The sequence below is a fragment of the Poecilia reticulata genome, chromosome 11, assembly GCF_904066995.2.
Source record: "Poecilia reticulata chromosome 11, P_reticulata-male-v2, whole genome shotgun sequence".
Lineage (NCBI taxonomy): Eukaryota > Metazoa > Chordata > Actinopteri > Cyprinodontiformes > Poeciliidae > Poecilia > Poecilia reticulata.
In genome coordinates this window covers 28,444,963-28,470,028 of record NC_088840.1, presented here as the reverse complement: position 1 = coordinate 28,470,028, position 25,066 = coordinate 28,444,963, and the positions used below count along the sequence as shown (strand labels likewise).

At 40.2% G+C, this 25,066-nt stretch overlaps 3 protein-coding genes across 5 annotated transcripts; all 3 read left to right on the top strand.

Annotated features, from left to right (window-relative positions):
* Positions 1-2,484: 2,484 nt before the first annotated feature.
* slc9a1b (solute carrier family 9 member A1b) lies at positions 2,485-14,983 on the top strand. The gene is made up of 12 exons (XM_008422905.3): positions 2,485-2,934; positions 7,500-7,960; positions 8,445-8,695; positions 8,876-9,093; positions 9,593-9,801; positions 10,180-10,269; positions 10,345-10,415; positions 11,116-11,292; positions 11,852-11,969; positions 12,063-12,161; positions 12,234-12,306; positions 13,324-14,983. The coding sequence occupies exons 1-12, from the start codon at positions 2,655-2,657 to the stop codon at positions 13,500-13,502; spliced, it is 2,226 nt and encodes a 741-aa protein (XP_008421127.2). The 5' UTR covers positions 2,485-2,654; the 3' UTR covers positions 13,503-14,983.
* Positions 14,984-15,078: 95 nt separating this feature from the next.
* fabp10b (fatty acid binding protein 10b, liver basic) lies at positions 15,079-17,049 on the top strand. Its single transcript, XM_008422904.3, has 4 exons — positions 15,079-16,002; positions 16,063-16,235; positions 16,728-16,817; positions 16,908-17,049. Exons 1-4 carry the CDS (start codon positions 15,936-15,938, stop codon positions 16,956-16,958), a joined length of 381 nt encoding a protein of 126 aa, XP_008421126.1. The 5' UTR covers positions 15,079-15,935; the 3' UTR covers positions 16,959-17,049.
* Positions 17,050-18,454: 1,405 nt separating this feature from the next.
* srsf10b (serine and arginine rich splicing factor 10b) lies at positions 18,455-25,011 on the top strand. Of its 3 annotated transcripts, none has more exons than XM_008422902.3 (6): positions 18,456-18,652; positions 21,816-22,079; positions 22,482-22,588; positions 22,669-22,840; positions 23,388-23,441; positions 24,151-25,011. In XM_008422902.3, the coding sequence occupies exons 2-6, from the start codon at positions 21,931-21,933 to the stop codon at positions 24,359-24,361; spliced, it is 693 nt and encodes a 230-aa protein (XP_008421124.1). In that variant the 5' UTR covers positions 18,456-18,652; positions 21,816-21,930; the 3' UTR covers positions 24,362-25,011. The 3 variants fall into 3 exon arrangements, with proteins under 3 accessions (XP_081468548.1, XP_008421124.1, XP_081468547.1); XM_081612421.1 differs by lacking the exon at positions 21,816-22,079 and adding an exon at positions 21,577-21,683 and having other exon boundaries at positions 18,457-18,652; positions 22,487-22,588; XM_081612422.1 differs by lacking the exons at positions 21,816-22,079; positions 23,388-23,441 and adding an exon at positions 21,577-21,683 and having other exon boundaries at positions 18,455-18,652; positions 22,487-22,588.
* Positions 25,012-25,066: the final 55 nt, after the last annotated feature.

Below are 25,066 nucleotides of genomic sequence, written 5' to 3'. Positions count from 1 at the left end.
GAGTTAACCAACGTAACAACCAGGTTAACCAACTTAACAGCCAAGTTAACCAGCTTAACAACCATGTTAACCAATGTAACAACCAAGTTAACCAATGTAACAACCAGGTTAACCAACTTAACAACCAAGTTAACCAGCCAGCTTAACAACAATGTTAACCAATGTAACAACCAGGTTAACCAACTTAACAACCAGGTTAACCAACTTAACAACCACGTTACAGTCAGGTTAACCAACTTAACAACCAGGTTAACCAACTTAATAACCAAGTTAACCAACTTAATAACCAGGTTAACCAATGTAGCAACCAGGTTAACCAACTTAACAACCAAGTTAACCAACTTAACAACAATGTTAACCAATGTAACAACCAGGTTAACCAACTTAACAACCAGGTTAACCAACTTAACAACCAAGTTAACCAATGTAACAACTAGGTTAACCAACTTAACAACCAAGTTAACAAGCCAGCTTAACAACAATGTTAACCAATTTAACAACCAGGTTAACCAACTTAACAACCAAGTTAACCAATGTAACAACCAGGTTAACCAACTTAACAACCAAGTTAACCAGCCAGCTTAACAACAATGTTAACCAATGTAACAACCAGGTTAACCAACTTAACAACCAGGTTAACCAACTTAACAACCACGTTACAGTCAGGTTAACCAACTTAACAACCAGGTTAACCAACTTAATAACCAAGTTAACCAACTTAATAACCAGGTTAACCAATGTAGCAACCAGGTTAACCAACTTAATAACTGAGTTAACCAACGTAACAACCAGGTTAACCAACTTAACAGCCAAGTTAACCAGCTTAACAACCATGTTAACCAATGTAACAACCAGTTTAACCACCTTAACAACCAGGTTAACCAACTTAGCAACCAAGTTAACCAACTTAATAACCAGGTTAACCAACTTAACAACCAAGCTATTGATCAACCATCTGACTATCAAACTAAATTAATCAAACTACTGACCAAAACCCTGACGACTCAATCAACCCTTCAGCCAACAACCAACATGAAAACCAGCCATGTGGACAAACAGCCCTGATGTTCTGGATAAGGGTGGAGATGTGCATCACATTTACTGGTAGCTTTCAGGGAAAGCAGAACTGAATCTGCTGAGTTGAGGCCTGAACCTCACTGAGCTTCGGTCCTGAAGGAATGAATCTTTAATGGACACGTTGGACCGAAGATGACGGGACGGAAAGTTGGTGCATTAATATTTCATGTAGGGCTGTGGGGCTCATCTCAGGTCGGCTGGGTGAGAAATCTGATAAAAACACAAACGCGTGTCTCTGTTCATGTTGCGTTCTGGTGTGAAAACATTCATAAATTAACATTTCTTCTTCGCTCTGATGAAAACGACCCATGGAAAATATCTTCCTCCTGCCTGTCCGTCCCTGCTGCAGAGGCAGATGTCCGGCGAGGTTCGGGTCCAGCCGTACAGCAGCATCATGGAGCCTGTCGCCATGACGATGGCCACCCTGGGGATGGGAGTGTCTCTGTACAGCGCCAGGCAGATGGCGGCGAGCCGTGAGAAACGTCACGGAGGAGCTCTTTGGAAATGGGACTGAATGTCTGGTGATGTCGGAGACGGTTTGTGTTTGATTCTGAGGAGTTTCAGGTGTTTGGAAAAGGAGAACTAAAGTTTGTCCAAAGGAAAATGTGAAGTTTTGTCTGCAGGTAAGATGAGGCGGTGAGTTAAAGACGCGATCAGGGCTTTTCCTTTAATTCAGTATTAATTTCATTAGAAAATTAGAAGCTTTTACATGAAGTAATTGTTATTTTTGTAGTTCGGCAAAAGGATTAATTGATTTATATTTAACACAAATGTTTGTCACTTTTTCTTCCTCTTTAGTCATTTGTTGATAAATGACAAAAAAGCTGCAGAAATAACTTTATGCACAATGTCATCTCACTTTATCAGCCACATATTGTTAAACACTTGACACTTATATTAAATAGATTCCTGTACTGTTTGCTTTGTCTTTCATTTTTAATATAATTGATCCAGACTCAGCAACTTCTGCCTCCCAAAGAGCCCCAAAAATAACAAGATTTGGTTAAAGAATCATATCGATTTATATATTTTTTTAAATAAAGGCATTTTTTGACTTCATGCTAATGGAAAATTGAGGTTTGCAATGTAATGACAAAAAATAGTCATACTGTTATCTATTTTCCTTAATTCTTAATGTATTTTTCTGCTTTTTTAATTTAGTTTTGAATATTTGTCCATCGGATTTTAACCCTTTTCTATCAAAACATTTTATTAATCAGGAGAACCCTCACTGAAATAAAAAATCACCTATTCAGGTTTCATGCTGCGAGACATGAGCACTCCTCTCCAGCAGGTGTCGCTTCAGCTCCGTGTTGCAGACAAAAGAAGAGCAGGCTGGAGTTTCTTTGGGGAAACTGCGCCCCCGTCCGGTCAGGCTGCGCAGGTGCGGCGTGAGCGCGTGACCGAGGCGCGTTCCTGGTGATGAGCAGCTGACCTGTTTCCTGCGGTCGCCTCCCTGTCGTTCTCTGCAGGTGTGCGCAGTTTTAACATGACCGCAGAGTTTCTGCGCGACATCTGCGTCTCCACGTGGCGCGCGCCTCCTTCCAGCCGCTGATCGGAACCGGATCCATCCGAACATGGCCGTGCTCTGTCCAGGACGCGCTTCGGTTCGGTTCGGCTCGGTCCTCCTGATTCTCCTGATCCTCAGCGGTTCTTCCTGGACCAGAGATGTCCCCACAGGACGCAACGACACCAGGCCAGAACCGAACCGGGAGCGTGACGGCCACGACCAGGATCATGGAACCAACGCCACGAAACACAGGAAGGCTTTCCCCGTCCTCGAGTTGAACTACGATTATGTCCGGATGCCGTTTGAGATTTCCCTGTGGATCCTGCTGGCGCTGCTCATGAAGCTGGGTGAGTCACGGAATCATTCAATTAAACAAAGTTCACTTCATCAGGAAGGAGCTTCTGTTTACACCGCGAAAGTAGGTAGAGGTCAAAGGTTATTTCTATAGACAAGGCAGTCCAAAGTGCTTTGCACCATAAAAACATCGCGCAGTGAAACCAGCAGCAAACATGACAGTTTTATCAAACATATTGATCAATATTCCGGTTATTGGTAATCAAGATCAGGTGTGTTATCCTTGATCTGAAGTAACTCGGTGTTTCTGTAGTTTTGCTGCTTTCTGGAAGTTTGTTCCAGATTTGTGGTGCATAGAAGCTGAGTGCTGCTTCTCTATGTTTGGTTCTGGTTCTGGGGAATGCGGAGCAGAACCCGAACCAGAACCAGAAGCCCAGCAAGGCTGAGCTCAACAAAGTGAGGTGCTGCAGGTGTGGAGGTGCTGGTTTTCAAGAAAGCGTCATATTGTCTGTTATATATCCCATAAATTGTTATTTGTGAAACGGCTGTAACCGTTTTATGGAAAGTTCCAGTTCCAGTTTAATTACACGTTTCCCCAAAACCAGAACCTTCCAGAAATCTTCTGTAAGGCGAACCAGAATATTGTGGTGGAGCACGGTGTTGGTGGTGTGATGGTCTGGGCTCCTTTGCTTCCTCCAGGCCTGGTCGACTTCAAATACGGCCACGTCTGATTAATAGCGACTGTCATCAGGCTGTTCCACACAGGGCCACATTGGTTTATATAACGAATAAAACCAACCAATTTATTGGATGGAATAATCGATCAGTAAAATAACCTTTAGTTGCAGCCCTAAATGTTAGACAGTGAAAGTAAAAGTTAATGCATCTTTTTATTAACGGGGCAGTTTTATGCGTTACCCAGGCATGTAGTGGCATTTCAGAGCATAATCTAGTAGCTATTACCTTCAGTTGTTATAGAAATATCAAATAGAATTTTTACTTTGCAATTTAACGTCTTGAAATTGGGCCTCTGTCTCTTTAAAAAAACTTCTGCTCTTTCTGTAACTCCGCCTTCAGGAAGTCATCGCAACATGGCTCCTTTATTAGCCCTTTAGCAGCAGCAGCTCCTGTAATGAGCTCAGCAGTTCCACCAGCTGTTTGCTAATTACTTCTGGCTAGTCTGAAGGAGCTGAGGGGGGAGCTGCATCTCGAAGGTGGGGGTGGGGGGCTCGGTCCACCTAGACAAAGAAAATACATCAGTTTTAAATAAACTAGTGTTTCTGTAGTCCAGCTATTATCTTTTTATATATGTATCTGCTGAAAGTTATTGATGTTTTATTAAATATACGCCTAGCTTAATCCACCTTTGCTAGCACTGTTACTGGTGTACATCCCTAAAATATTTAAAATAAACAAATTTAAGCCTGGTGGCCCGCCAGACTTAAAATACCTTAGTGGGAGACACTGGTAAAAATCTGGTTTTATATATTCCTGTTTTTCTTCTTCAGTGCGAAATGATTTCAGTCCAGATGTGTAGATGAATTAAATGGAGGGATTTTCCCAAATCTGGCAACCCAAAAAATGTGTTCACTTCTTCTTTCTCAGGGGTGTCCAGACTTTTTGCCCTGGTGGCCAAAACTGATCAATTTAAACTACTGGTGGGCCACAAAAGTCAATAAATAAGAAATAAGAAATTTGGTTGTGATTTATATATAATATATATATATAGAGAGAGAGGATATATATACTACAAGCAAATGGCAACCTCGATGAGGTCACAAGCAAAGGAGCCACAGCCAAATACCTAGAAACGAATAAGGTAAGTTCTGAGAAACCAGCTCAATGGCAGGAACAAGATAATAAACAGCTACGCCTTACCTGTAATCAGATACCGTGCCGGAATAATTACCTGGCCAATGGAGGAGATGAAGGCCACGGATGTTAAGACTCGGAAGCTACTAACCAGGCATGGAGGGTTCCACCCCAAATCCAGCACCCTGAGACTGAACACGAGCCGTAAGGAAGGAGGCAGAGGACTAGAGAGTGTCAGAGCCACTGTCCACGATGAAACATCCAAGATCCATAAATACATCAAGGACAAAACGTCAGCAGACGATGTGCTCAGCGAACGTCTCAGGCAATGGGGACCAGAGGACAAGATGCTGGAGGTCCATCATGGGAGGACAAGCCTCTACATGGGATGAACCCAGGGGTGAAAGTAGTTTTAAATTCTTGGGGGTACTATGACAAAAAAAAATCACATATATTTAACAACATGCTCAATTTTGGCGCATGTTGTTACATGCTCAACGATTGTCTTTTTTTAACTAAATCTTTATACGCAGCAAAAACACAAAATCTTACCAAATATTTGAGTAGTTTCTAGTTTAAATAGTTTAGTACAGTCAAAATACATTTTCAGCAAAATCTATAAGGATCTTTTTTTAAGTCAGTCATTGTAATATTGATGAAAAAGTACTAGATTATTCCACTTATAACAGGATAAATTATATTGTTTTTAGTGAAATAGTCTGCCTCATTTCAAGCGCACTAAGATATTTGCACTAAAAACTATAAATACTTGGTAAGATCTTGTGTTTTTACAGTGTCATTAAGCATCAAAAACATAAAAAAACAGAAATTTTCCAAATATTCTGCTTTGGAATTTAAATTTGTTGGCCAAATTTTTACTATTCTTGACTTCTGGTCAAGTCCACACAAAATCATATCAGGGGCCACAAATGGCCCCTGGACCACACTGTGGACACCCCTGATGTATTTAGTACTCTGCAGTGTGCGTATTGATCAGGCGGAGATGCAGTGAGGCCGAGTCTCCTACTGAGCATGCCCAGTCGTGGCTTATCTGTCGGTGCAGCCGTTGTCTCGGTGGGTCGGACCCACTTCCTGTCCTGACGCGCGGCCCGATAACAACCATCTGAGCGTGCAGAGCGAGGAGGAACGTCGCTACGCTGACCTGCGTCACATGACCGCAGACCTGAGGCGTCCTTCAGCTGCATTTCTGATTCTGCATGATGACGCAGACATGGCTCTGCTGCTCTGCTCAGTTTGTCTGTGTCTGGCTGTCCCTCTCAAACTTAAATTAACTTAATTAATTAAATGGACTTTGCGTTTTTCAATGTCTAAGTGACAATAAATAAATAAAAAATAGAAATTGTAGACGAAAAAAAAAGAGTAAAAAATATCAAACATTTAAAGGCGTTTTGAGCAGTTTGAACGTTTAAATCAGACAGACTGGTTGTTGTTTTGGTCGTTTTCGCTGTCGGTTTTTCTCCACGTCTGTAATTTCCACTTGGTGATTTCCTGAGGCAGCTACTGATACTAATGATGCTACTGATGCTAATGATTCTACTGATGCTAATGATGCTACTGATGAATCCTGATACTACTGATGCTAATGATGCTACTGATGCGACTGATGCTACTGATGCTAATGATGCTTCTGATGCGACTGATGCTACTGATGCATCTTGATGCTACTGATGCTAATGATGCTACTGATGCATCTTGATGCTAATGATGCTTCTGATGCTAATGATGCTAATGATGCTACTGATGCATCCTGATGCTACTGATGAATCCTGATACTAATGATGCTACTGATGCTACTGATGCATCTTGATGCTAATGATGCTTCTGATGCTAACGATGCTTCTGATGCTACTGATGCTACTGATGAATCCTGATGCATCCTGATGATACTGATGCATCTTGATGCTACTGATGCTAATGATGCTACTGATGCATCTTGATGCTAATGATGCTTCTGATGCTAATGATGCTACTGATGCATCTTGATGCTACTGATGCTAATGATGCTTCTGATGCTAATGATGCTACTGATGCATCTTGATGCTAATGATGCTACTGATGCATCCTGATGCTACTGATGCTAATGATGCTACTGATGCATCTTGATGCTAATGATGCTTCTGATGCTAATGATGCTACTGATGCATCTTGATGCTACTGATGCTAATGATGCTTCTGATGCTAATGATGCTACTGATGCATCTTGATGCTAATGATGCTACTGATGCATCCTGATGCTACTGATGAATCCTGATACTAATGATGCATCCTGATGCTACTGATGCTAATGATGCTACTGATGCATCCTGATGCTACTGATGCATCCTGATGCTACTGATGCTACTGATGCATCCTGATGGTACTGATGCTACTGATGCTAATGATGCTACTGATGAATCCTGATGCTACTGATGCATCCTGATGCTACTGATGCTACTGATGCTTACACGTTTTTTTAAATGCAATGTGCTTACTTGTTTTTACAGTTTTGGATTAATTGCTCTGAATCTGCTTTTATTTCAGCAAACATCCTTTTTTTGAGTTTGTAATAGTTAATGATTAATAGATTGCTAATTTTGTTCACGATTATTTGAATAATCTATTATGATTAATCGTTTCAGCCTGGCTAAAACAGACTAAACTTTACCAAAATGATTTCTACTGGCTAAGACCCAGAATATCAGTTTTTATGACTTTCTTCTTCAGCTTTTGGAGATTATAAAGCATCGCCTTCTAGAGTCTAACGAGCTTCTTTATGAACTGAATCCCATTTTTGTTCTCCCAAAAGGTTTCCACATCATTCCCAGAATTTCCCACGTCGTTCCAGAGAGCTGCCTGCTGATCTTCGTCGGTCTGCTCGTTGGCGGCGTTATCAAAGCGATCCAAGAGAAGGCGCCGGTCATGGACACCAAGCTCTTCTTCCTCTACCTGCTGCCGCCCATCATCCTCGACGCCGGCTACTTCCTGCCCATCCGGGCCTTCACCGAGAACATGGGCACCATCCTGGTCTTCGCGGTGGTGGGGACGCTGTGGAACGCCTTCTTCATCGGCGGGATGATGTTCGCCGTGTGCCAGATTGAGGCCGCCGCAGCCGCCCATGTTAGCCTGCTGTCCTGCCTGCTGTTCGGCTCCATCATCTCGGCCGTGGACCCGGTGGCGGTTCTGGCCGTGTTCGAGGAAATCCACATCAACGAGCTGCTGTACATCCTGGTGTTTGGAGAGTCGCTGCTTAACGATGCGGTCACGGTGGTAAGATGGACACCTCACTGCTGTCACAAGCGTGAGAAATTAAAAAAATCATTTTGACCTCAACATGTGGAAAGCTCGGGCCTTTCTGCTTGACTCAGCATTAATTGTTGAGTTAATTTATTTTTCAATTAACTGATTAATAAGGTGCTTAACAGAGTCTGAAAGTAACTAGGGTAAACTACATTTACTTAAAAATACTCATAGTCAAAGGTTTTATTTGCCATAAATAAAACATTTTTATATTTTTGGCAGTTTTAGCGTATTTACTGCTCTGAGTGTTGTTCTTTCAGTAAATTGTCTTTTTTTAAGTTTGTATTCTTCAGTTAACAATTAATCGATGACTAAATTAGTTGATGATTATTTCTACAATTGATTAATCGTGATTAATCGTTTCACCTCTAATTTTCTGATTTTTCAGATGTAATATTTTTAGCTTTGCACAGATTTTGATGCAGCATCTACCATTCGATGTCCCTCCTTACAGGTTCTGTATCACCTGTTTGAGGAGTTTTCCCACGCAGACACCGTTACCGTTGGCGACGCCTTCCTCGGCGTGGTCTCGTTCTTCGTGGTTTCGCTCGGCGGCATCCTGGCGGGTGTCATCTACGGAGTCCTGGGTGCCTTCACGTCCCGCTTCACCTCGCACTCCCGCGTCATCGAGCCGCTGTTCGTCTTCCTCTACAGCTACATGGCGTACCTCTCTGCAGAGGTCTTCCATCTGTCCGGGATCATGTCGTAAGTGGAGAAATAAGACAAAGCCATATTTTAGGGAAATGTTCCGTCTCGTTCAGGTTTAGTTGTTTCTGGCGGCTCGGTGTCGCATACCGCAGCAGAGGTCCAGCGCTCAGGCTGAAACATTCTTTCATGTCGGTGTTAAGCTTTTGAGAACTTCATCACCTCCTTTCTCTCAAACAGTTTGATTGCCTGTGGCGTCGTCATGCGGCCGTATGTGGAGGCCAACATCTCCCACAAGTCCTACACCACCATCAAGTACTTCCTGAAGATGTGGAGCAGCGTGAGCGAGACGCTAATCTTCATCTTCCTCGGGGTTTCCACAGTGGAAGGCCCTCACAACTGGAACTGGATCTTTGTGGTCTTCACCCTCCTCTTCTGCCTCCTTTCGAGAGTGTTGGGTCAGTTTAAACAGTGATCCAATCAATGATGGCTGAAACGATTAATCAAATAATCGTGATTAATCGATTGTTTAAATAATGACACAATGTTACGGTCTAGACTTTTTCAACTTGCTTAAAGGTTTGGTAGTCTAAAGACATTGAAGAAAGTCATAAAGCTCTCATTTTTCTGGGCTTTAGCAAGTAGAAATCATTTTGGTGTCGTCTGATTGAATGGGCTGAAACGATTAATCACGATTAATAGCTGTATTATTTAGTATAAATAAGCTAAATAAGCTATTTAGCTAGTTAAGTTTAGCTAGTAGCTGTTTGGTTTTAGACATTTTCTACATATGAATAACAATGTTACTAACTAGCCAAATGAAATTTTTTATAACAGTTATATTGTTATTTTGAAAATAAAATCAAATTATCTACTATTCCACATTTTAGTGACTAAATATTTTTCTGCTTTTATTTTCTGTGAAACTGATTCTGTCTGGCTGTCTGTGTATTTCAGGAGTCGTTGGCCTCACCTTCATTATAAATAAATTTCGTATTGTGAAGCTGACCAAAAAGGACCAGTTCATCGTGGCCTACGGTGGCCTGCGAGGTGCAATTGCCTTCTCTCTGGGATACCTTATACACCAGGATGAGGGCAGCAAAGACACGAGGGGCATGTTCCTCACCGCCATCATCACAGTCATCTTCTTCACCGTCTTTGTGCAGGTGTTGTTATTTAAACGTTTGTTTTTAGGTTTTATTGGCTCTAGTGGCCTTTATTTAATGGTTAATTGACAGGAAAGTGGGCAATGAGAGAAGGGGAAGACATGCAGCAACATGGAGGGCTGGTGATGTCATCGGCCAAAATTATAACTTTTAATAAACGGAGCACTCAGACGATTTGCTGGATTTTTTTTACGTGGGTGGGGTGTCGGCTTCACACAGCTCAGCAAATGTTGCCAGGCCAGGAATCGAACCTGCGACGGCGGCGTCCAGGACTAGGGGGTTGTGCTGAACCCCTGCGCCACCACAGCACAACCCAAATGTTTTTACCTTTAGGTCAGCTTGTCTGTAAATTCAACTGGTTTTGGTTCCCGTCCTCAGGGGATGACCATCAGGCCTCTGGTGGAGCTGCTGGCAGTGAAGAAGAAGAAGGAGAGCAAACCGTCAATAAACGAGGAGATTCACACTCAGGTGGGACTTTCAGCCGTTCATACGAACCAAATCGACGTGTAAATAACTGGATTTTAATTTAAATCTCTTCGATAGTTCCTGGACCACCTGCTGACAGGAATCGAAGACATCTGTGGACATTATGGACATCATCACTGGAAGGACAAGTAGGACATTTCAAATTTTTACCCTGTGTGTTAATGTCTGATGAACAAATAAGGTATTAAAATTAAGTTTTAACAAACTTCCTGAGAATTGAAAACCAAAGTCAGTTGCTCAGCCTGGCAGCATCATGCTGTGGGACCGGAAAACTCCCCAAGTCCTTGATGAACACAGAGCAAAGCTTGTTAGAAGACCCGAACATGCAGCCACAGGTTTAGATCAAAGCAGATTTATAGTTTACGATGGCCTAGTCAAAGTCCAGACCTAAATCCAACTTGGAATCTATGGCAAAACTTGAAAACTGATTTTAACAGATGTTCTTCATCCAATCTGACAAAGCTTTACCTTTTAAAAGCTTTGTTTAATGCACTCCATTAATGTTGCTGCAATAAAAATGCGCGCCACACTTTTCAGAGTTTTATAAAATCTAGATATTTTAATATTTGATATTTGTGTGTTTGAATATGGAAACGTTTTATTTCTGACTGCGTGCAGCCGGTTTTACTTTGAGGTTTGTGTGAGAAAGGAAAACGCAGGAAGTGGTTTGTTGACGCAGGAAGTGCAGAAAAAGGCGACGCCACGTCGGTAAAGACATCATGTTTGTGCTTTTGGCAGTTTAAACGCATCGTTTCCTGAATCACTTCAAATCAAAGTGAGCTGTGAAACTGGCTTCAGCTTCAGGAGAGTTTTATTTTTCTGTTTCAGGATGAATCGCTTCAACAAGAAGTACGTGAAGAAGTGGCTGATCGCAGGCGAGCGCTCCAGCGAGCCGCAGCTCATCTCCTTCTACAACAAAATGGAGATGAAGCAGGCCATGATGCTGGTGGAGAGCGGGAGCGCCGCCAAGCTGCCCTCCATCATGGCCGCCGCCGCCGCCGCCCAGTCAGTCTCTCTCTTTAGATTCATTTCATCTGGTGAATTATCGTTCATCTTTTTCATGCCTTTTTGTTTAATTCCAGTTACACCAGTTTAGTGTGCAGAGCTGTAAAAAAGTGTTTAGTCAGCAATTCCTCATACCGGACAAGCATGAGGCGACGGTGGAAAGGAAAAATTCCCATTTTAGCTCCAATCTGAGCGAGCAGCTGGGGTTAGAGTAGAACCAGACCAGGAGTACTTTCTATTTTTACAGGAAAGTCCAAAAAACTTTGGATGAGGAGAAACGTCTGTGTTAAAAAGTCCCAAAATATATGGGAGTTCTGGTTCAGAAGCAACAAACTTTGGGTGAGGAGAACCTTCTATGTTAAAGGAAAAACAGAAACACAGAACCAGGTGTACTTTCTGTAAAGCTCCTCTGGTCCGGGTGTACCCTCCATGTAAAAAAGCTAAGAGCTAAAAAGTTAGAATGGGCCCAGAAGCTTTGGGTGGGGAGAACCTTCTACGTTACAAACATGACAAAAAAACGCAGAAGCTCTGATCCAGGATTACTTTCTGTTCCTTAAAGAAACGCGGAGCAGCAGAAAGAACCGACACCAGAGCGAATGATCCCCAAGATCTCAAAGACCCGCGAAGCCGAGATCCGCCGGATCCTTCGGGCCAACCTGCAGAACACGCGGCAGAGGGTGAGGAAGAGCGACGACGACGACGATGAAGGTTCTCACTTCCTGTTGCAGCAGGAAGTCACCTTTTTTTTTCCCTCTCTCTCTCTGTCTCAGCTGCGCTCCTACAGCAGACACGACTTCTTCATGGACCCGTTTGAGGACAACATGAGCGAGGTCCGCTTCCGGCGGCAGCGGGTCGAGATGGAGCGGCGGGTGAGTTCCGGTTCATCAGTACCGAACCGGTCCATCAGAACCTCCGCCCGTAACGCTTTCTGTCCCCTGCAGATGAGCCACTACCTCACCGTCCCGGCGAAGCGCCAGGAAACGCCGTCGGTCCGGAAGGTTTGGTTCGAACCAGGTTGGTTTCCATGGAAACGGGACACCTTCAGACCGTCAGAAACATTAAAGCTTTTAATGCTTTTTTTTTTTTTTTACTGACATTTAATAACCTCCACAGGGAAAAGAGGCATTAAAAGTTAAAAACAGAGATGCGCGATATATCGGCACGAACATCGGTATCGGTCCGATAAATAAAACTGGACCGATATTAACAAACGATATTTGTCATTACCTAATCTAGGCCGATAGGTCTAGGTTTCTAGAAACAATAGTGAAATATATAAAATATTGGTAAATATCGGTAATCGGCCCAGATTTTCATATCAGTGCATCCCCATGTGAAAAGCTTTAATTAAAAACTTAATCATCTAAGTTTATTGACAAATATAATTTCCCAAGGAATAATTTGGGTTTTTTTTTTTACAAAACAAATAAAAATGTTTAACTGCTTATTGTTATTTTACTACATTTATTTCGCCTCTTTTCAGTAAAAGGTTTTCCCTCCTCATAACTTTCCCGTCTCCATCTCTGCGAACCTGAATTTTCCGACAGTCTTTCTTCGTTTCTCACTCAGGTTGATGTTCTCTAAGAAACTAAATAGTTAAACTTTCAACACAAATTATTCAACTTTAAGTCTCTTCTGGAAACAGAGGCGTCGTTGCAAAGCCTGTCCACTAGAGGGCGCTCTGGATCACATGATCTAAATCTGTTGAAACTGGTTTTGAAATACTTTTTTAATTAAAAAATGAGTTTGTCTATGAGAAACTTTAAAATATTTCAGCATTTAAACATGAACTGCGGTTCTGATCCGATAAATTATCACAACCAGGAACTAAATTTTAATTTGATGCAGATTTAATTTATTTTCCCATCTTGTTGTAATTCTTATTTTCTTTTATCTTCGTTTGATTTAAATGTTTTTATATGAATTGCTGTTATACGATGCACCTTTCAGACCTTCATTGTTTTTTTATGCTTGAAATTAAATTGAATAATTTTGTTGCTTTCTTTAATCGTTTTAAACTTTTTACTTAAGAGCACAAAGTCTACACCTACAATGAGAACGAGAACGCCCGGCCGTCCGACAGCGCCGCCCTGCTGGACGAGTCGAATCGGCACGCAGACGGCCAATCAGAGAGGCAGAAACCGACTCGCTGCCTCAGCGATCCTGGTCCCAATGAGGATGAGGAAGGAAGCAGCTTCCGCCCGTCATGATGAAGGTTTCCTCTCTGGACTGGTTGTTTTTGATGTGTGATATGAGGTGACGCATTTCAGTGTTTTCAGCACCAAACGGACTCTTCAGGGTATTACGAAGCACAGAGGAAAGATTATCAATGAAGTAAGTTGATCGATCAGTCAGTTCATTTTATAAAGACGATTAATAAAAGAGCAAAAAGGAAACACCTGGAGGGAAAAACGGAAAGAAGGGAGGGATGGAGGAATTTACTGCATATAATCCATAAATATCCAGCCTTAGAAGAAATCCCTGACCTGGATGCAGTTTGGTCAACTCGCAGATCAGAGGTGGGAAGCGAAGGACTCAAAATGCAGAGATGAAGCATCTGGGATGGCCACAGGGGGGCGCTTCAATCACTCCGGATCAGATAGCCGGTCCTGGTTTGTCCTGGAGACGTCCTGACTCTAAACACCTGCTGCTCCAACCGACTGTCGGACGCTTCAGTGACTCCAGACACTGTTTGTAAAGTTACACTGTCAAAAATTAACAGCAATAGTTTGGATTATTTAGCCTGTCATGAAAAAAATGTGGATTAATTTTTCAAAGTCATATTTTCACCATGTTATTAATTTATAAATGTCAACGTTTCAAACTGGATATTTAATTAGCGAGCTAAGGGTTAGTTAGTAAATATTTAGTTTGGAACCAAATATTTAGCTGCAAGCTAACTATTTAGCTCCCAACTAAATATTTAACTTGCTAACTTGTTTGAATCTGATATTTGTGAATTAATGAATGACATGGTGAAAATAAGTCTTTGAAAAGTGAACCCCCATTTTTTCTGATACGGTTGAATAGCTCAAAATATCGCTGTTCATTTTTGACAGTGTAACTTTCCAAACTGCACCGCACGTGTCACTGCCTGACGGTGAGATTACATCACTTCCGCCCCCTGGTGGCTGGATGTGGACCAAACTATGTCCCGCTCCTCCTGAGTAGCAGACCGTTTATTTCACTGTAAATCAGTTACTTTTGTGTATCTGTCTATCATTTCTGCTGATTTTGTGTATAAAAGCAGCATAAGTTAAGTTGACCACATCAGCGCAGACACCAAAGGCTGCTGTGCCGATTCTTTAGTGATCATGTTTGACTAATTATGCGTTTTACAGCAAGCTTGTGCCTTATTCAGTTGCATTTCATTTATCTTAATATCAAGTGAACAAAAACCTCAACATATTTTTCCATGTAATTAAAAGATAAATATTGTAAAGGTGACCGTTAATCACCTCCTGACTCATCGTGTTGCCTCAGGGACTCAAACTTGTCGGATCCCGACTGCTGAAGGAAACTCCGGTTTGGAGATTCAAACAGGATGTGATGTTTCATCAACTTCCTCCTCACTGAGCTTTAAAGCGTTTAATGCCTGCCTGCATCTCTTGTGTGTTACAAGCTTTTATATTTTGTGTTTCAGACATTTATCACATGAAGAAAAACTATAATAAAATAAATTCACCGTTAATTTGGCTCAGTTTGTTGTTTATGGTGTTGAAGTTTAGAAAAGAATTAAAAACCATCCATTTATTACAGGAACTTTATTACCAAGTGAAACATGTAAATGAATATTTAAAACTTTATTTTTGTTAATTATGATGATTTTTCACTTGCAGATAATTCAAACATGACATTGAAAATTAGGATATTACACCAAACCATTAAAAAACATTTTGATGCACAAATGTAGCCATAATGATTAGTATGTTTAATATTTGCTTAAAGGTTAGTTTTCAATAAAATTATGCACCAAATTGATGGCTGAATTACAGAAAAAGAAAGTGTTAGGTTTTACTTCATTGTTTATTCTCATTTTTCCATATTCTGTATTTATTTAATTTATATATTTCTTTAATATTTCATCATTGCACTTTCTCTCCTGCTTTCTCCTTTGTCCATTAATTTACAGATTTATTCTGATTAAATCATATAGGTTTTTATTTAAATAAACAATAGCAAATACAGAAAATGGAAACAATTTTCAAAAATGTGATGCCAAATTAAAACTTATTAAAAGAAGAATCTCAAAAAATGAAATAGAAAAGGAAATAAAATGGAAAATTAAATGATATTGCAAATAAATTAATACTGTTGAAAATAAGTTAGAAAATTCACTTTTTTAATTATTTTTTATGTAATATTCTGTGCAGTAATTACTCTAATAAGCCATTTATTAATGTCTATTTTTGCCAATTTTGGCTGGATTGGTCCTCCATAGAGGAGAACATGCAAACTCAGATGTTGGTGTTTGAAACGTTGGTAAAAAGTGCAATAATGACGCAAGTTGGGCTGCTGGAAAGCTCTGTTCTCAAAGGAAACACTACTGACACACAGCAGGGAGCCAAAAGTCCCCAACCTGGCAACCCGCTGTTGATGTTACTTTGACTATAACCTCTGAACGCACAACGCAACCAGTAGACATGGACTTCAGCGGCACCTGGAAAGTTTATTCTGAGGAAAACCTGGAGGAATTCCTCAAAGTCATTGGTAAGAAGACGATTAAAATGCCTTTTTTTTTCCATGCACGTCCTTAAACGCATCTTTCAGGGGCGCCAGAGATGGTGGTGAAGATGCGTAAAGATGTGAAACCAGAGCTGGTGATCGAGCAGAACGGCAGAGATTTCACCTGCACCGTGAAGACTCCGTTCTGCAGCCGCGTCAACTGCTTCAGCGTCGGGAAGGAGACGGAAATCTGCGCCCTGGACGGCAGGAAGGTCAAGGTGAGTCAAACCTCCGCCAGCACGGAAAAAACGGGAGACAAAGAAAGAGAAGAGTTTAAAAGTCAAACATTTGCAAGAAGGAAACTCAAAAACATTTTTAGATTGATTTCAGAAATTTTGTAGAAGAAACAAGAACACGTCTGAGCTTAAAAAGTGAAAAGATTTCCAGAAGAAAACCCAAAAACATTTTAGATTAACCTCAGAAATTTTCTAGAAAAAACTTGAGGATTCCCGAGTTTCAAAAATATTCAACTTTTTAAACTTTATAATTTCCAAAAGCCAAAAAATTTCAGAGTTTTTTTTTGCAAATTTTCCACTTTTTACACTCGGAAATTGTAATTGTTTTTCCCTAGAAGATTTCTGAGTTGTTTTCTGGCGGAAATTTACTCCTTTTTTGTTTGTTTCTGCAGTTTCCCTGTATGCATCAGATCTGATCGAAATGTGTTTGCAGAAAACTTTGGATGTGTTTATTTTTGCCTTATTCCGACGCAGTGCACCGTCAGGGAAGAAGATGGGAAGCTGATCTGTGAGACGTCAAAGTTCACATCTGTCCGAGAAATCCAGGGAGACGAAATGATCGATGTGAGGAGCCAACGTGAAAATCTGAGTTTTATTGTTCTCTTTTATATAAAGTTATGTGTTTTTTCTTCTTCTGCTTCCTTTTTTCTCCAGACGATCACCGCTGGATCTGTAACTTTCATCAGCAGAAGCAAACGAGTCTGATCAGCACATAAACAACCTGATTAATCTCATTTAAAGCCATGGATTTTTATTTTTGATCAGGAATCTTGCAAAATAAAATATTTAAAAAATGTGTTCTGTGCAGTTTACTAAACTCTAGATTAACTATTTTTCAGCAATAAATGCTGCAGCAGGTGACTTGGGGACAATTCATTGAAAAAATTATCCATTTTGCAATGAATGGATTATTTATGTCATACCTCATAATATTAAATGTGTTTTTTAATTGTTTCTTCCAGTTAAGGGAAGACACAATATTGCCCCCTGCTGGTCAGGAGGAGTGAATGCTACCAGTCAACTACTTTAAAATAAAACAACCCTTAGTCTGTTGGGGGACAAGTAAAGCCTGGTGGTGCGCCAGGCTGATAAAACACTGGGCAAACCTGACATCTGTCTGTAGCTCTAGTCGGTCTCTGGGCTGCTCTTGGTCTGATCCCTACAGGAGCCGTTTCCCCAGCAGACCGTCTGAACCGGAGACATGAAGCCTCCGGCGGCTCCGAGGATCTCTGGGACACTCAAACCCTCCACCACGATAAGGTGGCAGCCCAGAGGGGACAAACCAGAAACACTTTATCTGATCTGGAGAGAGCCAGTACTGGTCTGGTATTAGACCAGTAAAGGTGCAACACCAGAGCGTACACTAACACTCTCTGGTGTTGGTGTGGCTCCAGTTAATACTCTCAGTCAGTTCCTGAGGGTTTTAACTGATGTAAAATGGCTGCCTTCAATCAGCCTGGTTCTGGTTCTGTTGGCTTCCTCCTGTTCCTTTCCTTACAAATAGAGATTTTAATCTCAATTATTAAGTTTTATGACCTTTAAGGTCTGTGAGTTGGCAGTTATCTAATACGGAAAATTTATGGGAAAATACTAATACGGGAAAGAGGGATAACGGGAGACTTGATAAGTTATTTCAAGCCATTTGCAGGATCATCATAAAAATTTTTTTAAATTACTGAACATTTTTGTTTACAAGTACAAAGAAAAACAAAGAAACAGAACACAATATATTATAAAGTATGCCAGGGGTGTAGCTTTCAACAGTAAATATATTGGTATGAAAAACAAACAGAATAGAGAGCAGATATTACAGACATGACAGATTAAAAATACTCAGAGATCTACAACATCCATATGTGTTTACAGATTTTTTGTTCATACTTTTGGAAATAGTGGATAATAGAGTTCGATTTCCTTAAACAAAACTAAAAAAAAAAAAAAAAAAGGTGAAGATGATAAAAATTTACATTTGTGAATATGAAATTTTCCAAATATAATAATTAGATTGATTGCCAGTCTTTGGTCTGCATTAGTATTCTTACCATGAAAGCCAAAAATAACATGCTCTTACCTCAGGGAACATTTAGCATCAATATAACAATTTATAAAGTTATTAGTTCTCAGTTCTTCACAACAAAGGACCAATTTAGGGTTATTTAATCAAACACCGGTGGGGGCGCTGCGGAGATTCTGGTTGTGTGGGAAAAGAAGAAGAAGAAGTAAACGGCGCTCTATAACTGCGCAGTCTCTCTACTGGTAGTTATTCCATTCGGTTGGTTTCGGTTAGGATAAGATTAGTTTTTTTTCCCCCTTCTGCTGATTGTGTTTCAGTGTATTTCCGGATACATGAGGCCACCGAACACGTCTCTGTTTGTCCGGAACATCTCTGATGAGTCCAGGTGAGTTTTCAGGAGCTGATTCAGGTCCGGGCTAGCGGCAGTTAGCTGCACGTTAGCTTAGCAGCTAAAGATAGCCGCGTGCTCGCTGACTAAAAATAAACTAGAGCGGACGTGCCTACAAAAGCAGCTTTGTTTTCAGATTTTACCTGCTGTTACATTGTGACTTATTGTATTTAAAATCACCCCTGTGTTATTTTAACTAGTTTTAATTTGGAATGGAGCTAACAAGCTAACATGAGCTGATGAACAATGGTTTGAATGTTTCTGAACTTAGAATCTGTTGTAACTGTATTTAAACGACTCGATAAAAATGGCAGCACTTCCGGTACTGCACCAGAAATGAGTGAGGGACCGAAATATTATACTTAACTCAGGGTAATATATAATTTTATTTTTTTTTTTATCTGAAGTGAAAGTAAAAAAGTTGTAATTCAAGAAATGACTTAAGTGGGAGTAAAACGGTGTTTGGTAAAAACTGATCATAACACCTGAATTAATATTTTAAAATAATGTCGCCATGCAACCAGTTATACATTTATGTGCAAATTATTTTAAAGGCTAAAAATATCAAAACTGTTCAAATAATTACAAATGAACACATTTTAAGCAGAAAAAGCACTTTCCAATCATTTATTTATATAAAACTTGTACTTTACTGCAAGCAGTAGTTTTATATTTTAAATTAGGGTAATGTTAAGTGATAATATATTGTATTTTCTAAACCAGCAGTTTGAGCCAATAGTAAATAGAAACAGGTCTCACTTTAACCTAAAATGTAGATGAATTTCTGGTTTAATTATTATTCTATATTCAGTGGACTCTATTATAATAATAATAATAATAATAATAATAATCCAGTCAAAGGTACGATGTATAAACTACTTCTAAAAGTTTTTTAAAAAAATATATACTCATGTAAATGTAACTAGTTAAAACCCACCTCTGGTTTAAACTAGTAAATTGAACATTATGCCTGAAAATGGCATTTTTTAATTCTGTGATCTGTATTTCTATTACCTGGATTTTGAAATTAAACTCACTAAAACTGTATAAACTACAGTTTAGTGTTGCAGCTGGTGGCAGATTTTGTGTGGAAACTCCATCAGTTACTATTTTCTTAAAAAAATAATAAATGTGGCAACTACCTTTGAAATGTTTTGGTAAGAAAAATATTAGTACTGTAATTAAAACTACATGTTGATTAGCAGTAGTCACTCATGAATAATTCAATTTAAAATAAAAATCAAACGTTCCGTAACCTGGTCTACTCAGTATTCAACTTGAATCAATCAACTTGATCATAACACCTGAGTATTAATTCAGGTGTTTTGATCAGTATTCAACTTGAAATGTCTTTATTTTTTAAATTTTGCCTCAAGAATGTCAGGTTTCACTGATTTGATGTGGTTTTGGTGAGCAGGGTTTGGATTGGATGGACGGAGCAGCTTTCAGGTCTAAAATGAACACTAGGGGGAGCTAGTGATTGCATCAGGAGTAGGCAGAGTCATCAGTCTGTCCATGAACTAGTGGTGGCGATGATGTTTTATGTTCTTTTAATGAGACGTGAAATGATACGGCAGCCTCATGTGATGAAGAATTCACAGTATTTTATTGTTTTGTAGCTATATACCATCCCTCCAGTTTTTCATGAAAACATAATTTTTCAGTTATGAAAACACAAAATCAAAAGATCCCTGCATTTTTTTTATCACGTTGAAGCATAATAGTCGGTTTATTTTATTGCTAAATTTCTGCATAAATGATCAAACACACATTGAAGTGATTCTAACTCCCGCCTGCAGGGGGCGGCATTTCTTCCACTACTCTGGTGCCTCAGCCCAGCTTATCGTCCGTGATCCATGTGAATCCTCATGCGACCATTTTTTATTCTATATGTAGATTTTAGACGAGGTTCAATCAGGGAAAAAAATATTATTTTAAAATAGCAACACGAAATCAGAGATTTTAAAAACGGACACAAACGGAAGTTGAAATCCTGGAGGGACGGAGTAGCTTTTGTTTTGCTGAAGGACGTTGGAGCCGGATGTGTCTGAAAGCCGCAGCAGACGATATGGACCGTAAAAAACTATTCACAGCAGTTATAGTCACACAAGTCGCAATAAATTAATGATGAATTAAAACGAGCTCAATAGTTTCCATTTGCATGATTTATTGTTTTTCTCTCTCTACCAGAAACTGGATGATCAAAGTTTCCAGTTTGGTGTTTTGGTCTCAACTAAACCTTTTTCTGAAGAAGTTTTGTTTACATAAACTTCATAATTCATTTTATTTGTTTGTTTTTTTTAGCTCCTGTGTTAAATGTTCATTAGAACATAAAGTTTATTGATCTTTGAAAAGGTGAACTATCAGTGTTGACCATTATCATTACACTAAATGGTCTAAAAATTATGATCGATTAATTTCTGTTTCATCATCCAGCAGAATTTGTTGACAGGCGTAAAACAGATGCTGTTCTTGGAAAACATTAGTCTCTTTGGGACAGCAGTGATGTAAACTGTGATTTGTGTGAGAAAATGCATGTAATCATATTTTCAAACTTATTGACACGCTTTTATTGGTTAAACAGTAGAATAAAATATTAATAATTCCATCAATACGGCAGCTTCAGGGGTTTTTAACATCATTAACGGGAGTTTGATGGTGTTTCAAGGTCCTTGAAAAGCTGATCACCTCCATCCAAACCAAAGTCTGACCTCAAACAGCAGAGTGTGCTTTTCTGTTACTTTAAATGTTGAAACGTTTGTTTTAACTTGTGTTAGACGCTTCCTAACCGTTAATTTGCAGAGAAGTGAATGTGTTGACCTGTCCAGGTAGTTTAGCGCTGAAGTGAGCAGCTGCTCTGTAGATGATGCTGCAGCAGAATGAGCCATCAGCTGAGTCACGCTTGTATTTGCGGTGTTCAGGCCTGAGGATTTGCGGCGTGAGTTTGGCCGCTATGGGCCGATAGTAGATGTCTACATCCCACTTGACTTCTATACACGACAGCCAAGAGGATTTGCATACATTCAATATCCTTTCCCAACGCTAACCGCTCACTTCTCTCTGCACAGAAACATCTGCTCTCTGGAGTATTTCTGATTTTATTTCTGCTAAATATTCTGACTGAATATCTAACATTGATATTTTTCTGTTATTGCTTCAGAAAATGTAAAAGCATCCGGTTGTGGAAGCAGCCACAGAGTTACAAAGACCCGTGTAGAGTAGCTGTAAAGACACAGAGCCCAGAGGGAGGGAAAAGGTTGAACAGAAAGTAAAGCATGAAGAGGAAAAGGGAACCAAGACAAAGCTTGGAAATGGCGGGAAAAGAAAAGAGGTTTAAGAGGAAAGAGCAAGCAGGAAATCCAAGTCTCTCTGGGAGTCGATTAAAGAGTGTAAAGATCAAGATCAAAGTCAAGCATGGCCAAAGGTAACAAGTCCGAATTATTTTGTATCCTCCCAAAAAAAAAAAAAAAAAAAAAAAAAAACAAATCCGTAAATCTGACACCAAAAATCAGCTGTTAGATGCTTTTTAATTTTGGTCTAAACAATCTGCTGAAAATGTTTTATTTTTTATATTGTCCTGATCCTGAAACGCTTGCTTCATCTTTTATCTCTACAAAACAAACAAACCCAACCAATCAAGTGTTTGTTTTCTCACTTTGCCTCTTCCTTTTATCTGTGTCATCGTTTTTGACCTGGTCAGTTAAAGTTCATGTTCTGTGCTGCCTTCATATCCTGACTCTAACGTTCCCAAACCAACCAGGGGATCTGGAAATGTTCCCGTTTGTTTTTCAATCCAAAACGACAAACTGAAACCTTAACCGCTCAGCATATTTGAGGATGTGAGAGACGCTGAAGATGCTCTGCACAGCCTGGACAGGAAGTGGGTCTGCGGCCGCCAGATCGAGATCCAGTTCGCCCAGGGAGACCGCAAGAGTGAGAGTCCGCCTTTCCTTTCTGTCCCGCTTTTAGGGAACCGCTTTTTATTTGTTGCGCTTCCTGGTTTTCCTCTCCAGCTCCCAACCAGATGAAGTCGAAGGAGCGCCGTTCCCCGGGACGATCTTCTCGCTACGACGACTACGACCGGGACGGCTGGCGCAGGAGATCCCGCAGCCGCAGCTACGAGAGATACCGATCCCGCAGCCCGTCGTACGACCGGCGCCGCCGGCGGTCCGAGAGTCCCAGAGAGTGAGTCGAGTTCCGCGGCAGGACGACTGCAGCGCTGGAGCCATTAATCACAATAATCAGTAATCAATTAAACACCAACTGAAGCATGAAAGCATTCAGAGCAGCAAAGAAGCCAAAACTGCACAAAAATAAACATTTTACGTTTCAGATCATCTGGAATTAAAGGCCCAGGAATCTTAACGAATTTAAACTTTGAATCAAGTCATAAATCTCATCATTTTGGTCATTTGTTCGTAAATCTGTTCTACCAGAAACGTTCTGTAAAAAAACATCCGATTAAGTACATTTAACTACTAATTATTAACCAGTTAATCAATAATCGCCTGTTCAGATCTACGTTTTACTGACGTTAGTTTTTTAGCTTCAGATGAATCATCTGCCACAAAAAAATAACAAAAACGTTTAAAGGCCGCCGTCTTCCACAGGTCCATTTACATAGTTGTTTATTTAAAATTAATATTTCCCCTTAAACTGTGTCTCTTCCCTCCTTCAGGGAAGAAATCCTGAATATTCCGGGGTGAAAGAGTGACGTTGTTTTGTTTTTAAGATCTCGTGGACGGATGTACGGAAGAGGAAGAAGCAGGAGCCGCGAAGACGACAGGTTAGATTCTGTCGGTTTTATGAAAACCCGTTACGCCGCCGTGGAATTTGAGATTCATATTAACCATCAAAATTTGAGTTTCAAAAGTCAAAAAATTTGTAATTTTGAAAGTCAAAATTTATTTGAAAATTTTGACTTTCAAATAATTTAACATTTTTTAATTTAAAAATTTAGATGTTTAAAAAGGAATAAATTTCCACCAAAAATACAGATATTGAGATTAGTCTGTTTTTGATAAAACGTCTGAGCTCAAAAAATCAAAAATTTGAGAAACGTTTCTGTGAAATATTCCAGAAAAAAGTAGACTTGGTAGAAAGTCTGAAATTTTTAGATTAATCTCAAATTTCCAAACTTTAGAAACAAAAATTTAAAAAAAAATTCTTTTTTGTTTTAAATATTTCAGATTAATTTTTTTTCTCGCAAGTTCTCGACTTCTTAAGTTCAGAAATTATTCTGGAAACAAGTTTCAAATATATATACATTTATATATACACAGTCATTTTTTCTTTTTATCAAATTTGACTTTTCAAGCTCAGAATTGTCCACGTTCCTGAAAATTTGAGGTCAACTTCAAAATTTTAGAGTTTTTGTGGGTAGAATTAAAAAATAGATCAACAATAATAAACCAGGGCAGGTTTCCCACCATTATTGGATGTTTATCTGCAGATGATATTTATTTGGACCGGCTGGCTGCTCTCTCTGCCTGCAGGTACCGGCAGCGGCCCCGTAAGGAGTCCAGACGGAGGTCCCGGTCCCGCTCCGGGTCTCCGCGGGAGGCCATGAACCCGGCGGCCGCCTCCCACTACACAGAGGAGCCGCCGCCGCCACGCCACGCCCCGTCCCACTCCAAGTCCCGCTCCATGTCCCGCTCCCGTTCCCGCTCCCGCTCCTGGGCCGGCCGGAAGTCCGGCGGCCGCTGACGGGCCGATCTCCTTTCATATGAATGTGATGCCGTTTGTAGGAAGCTCCATGTTTTTCCAGGCCGCTGATCCTTTTGGTTTTATAAAAATATTTCTGTCTTTTTGTTTTGTTTTCTCCCAGTTGAATACAAAACACTGGTTGGTGCGTTTTGAGGTAAACCTGCCGCGGTTCAAATGTTTCTACTCGGTTTCTGATTTTTCTGCAGCAGCTTTTATTTGCTAAACTAAAACATTCAGTATTGCTGCTAAACCCAGCAGGTGTTTTAATCCTGTTCGTCATGCAGCTGACGCTCAGTCATCAGTTTAATGTGAGATTCGACGGCGCAGCAGGGCCATCGCAGGTAGGAAACGACAAAAGTACATTTACAATAAAACATCTCAGATTTGTTTAAAAAAAAACAATGTTTTTGCCCTTTTTGTTGGAAATGTACCTGTTTTTTCCATTTTTGATTTCCGAAGGCCCTGCTGCTCTGTGGCGAGACGCTCAAAGTGTTAAACATTTTTATTTTTATGCTGTTTTCTTCTAGTTTGTGTTCTGAGTCGTGCCTCGTTTGCTCCAGTGTCCCTGCATGTCTTTTTCTCCCCGTCTGCGTCTTTATTAGGAAGAAACTTTTATTTTCAGTAATAAATCGACGACATTCAATACCAGAGCTCCTGTGTTTGGCCTCAGTGTGTGAAATCCTCCCCTCGGAGGAAAACCGCGTG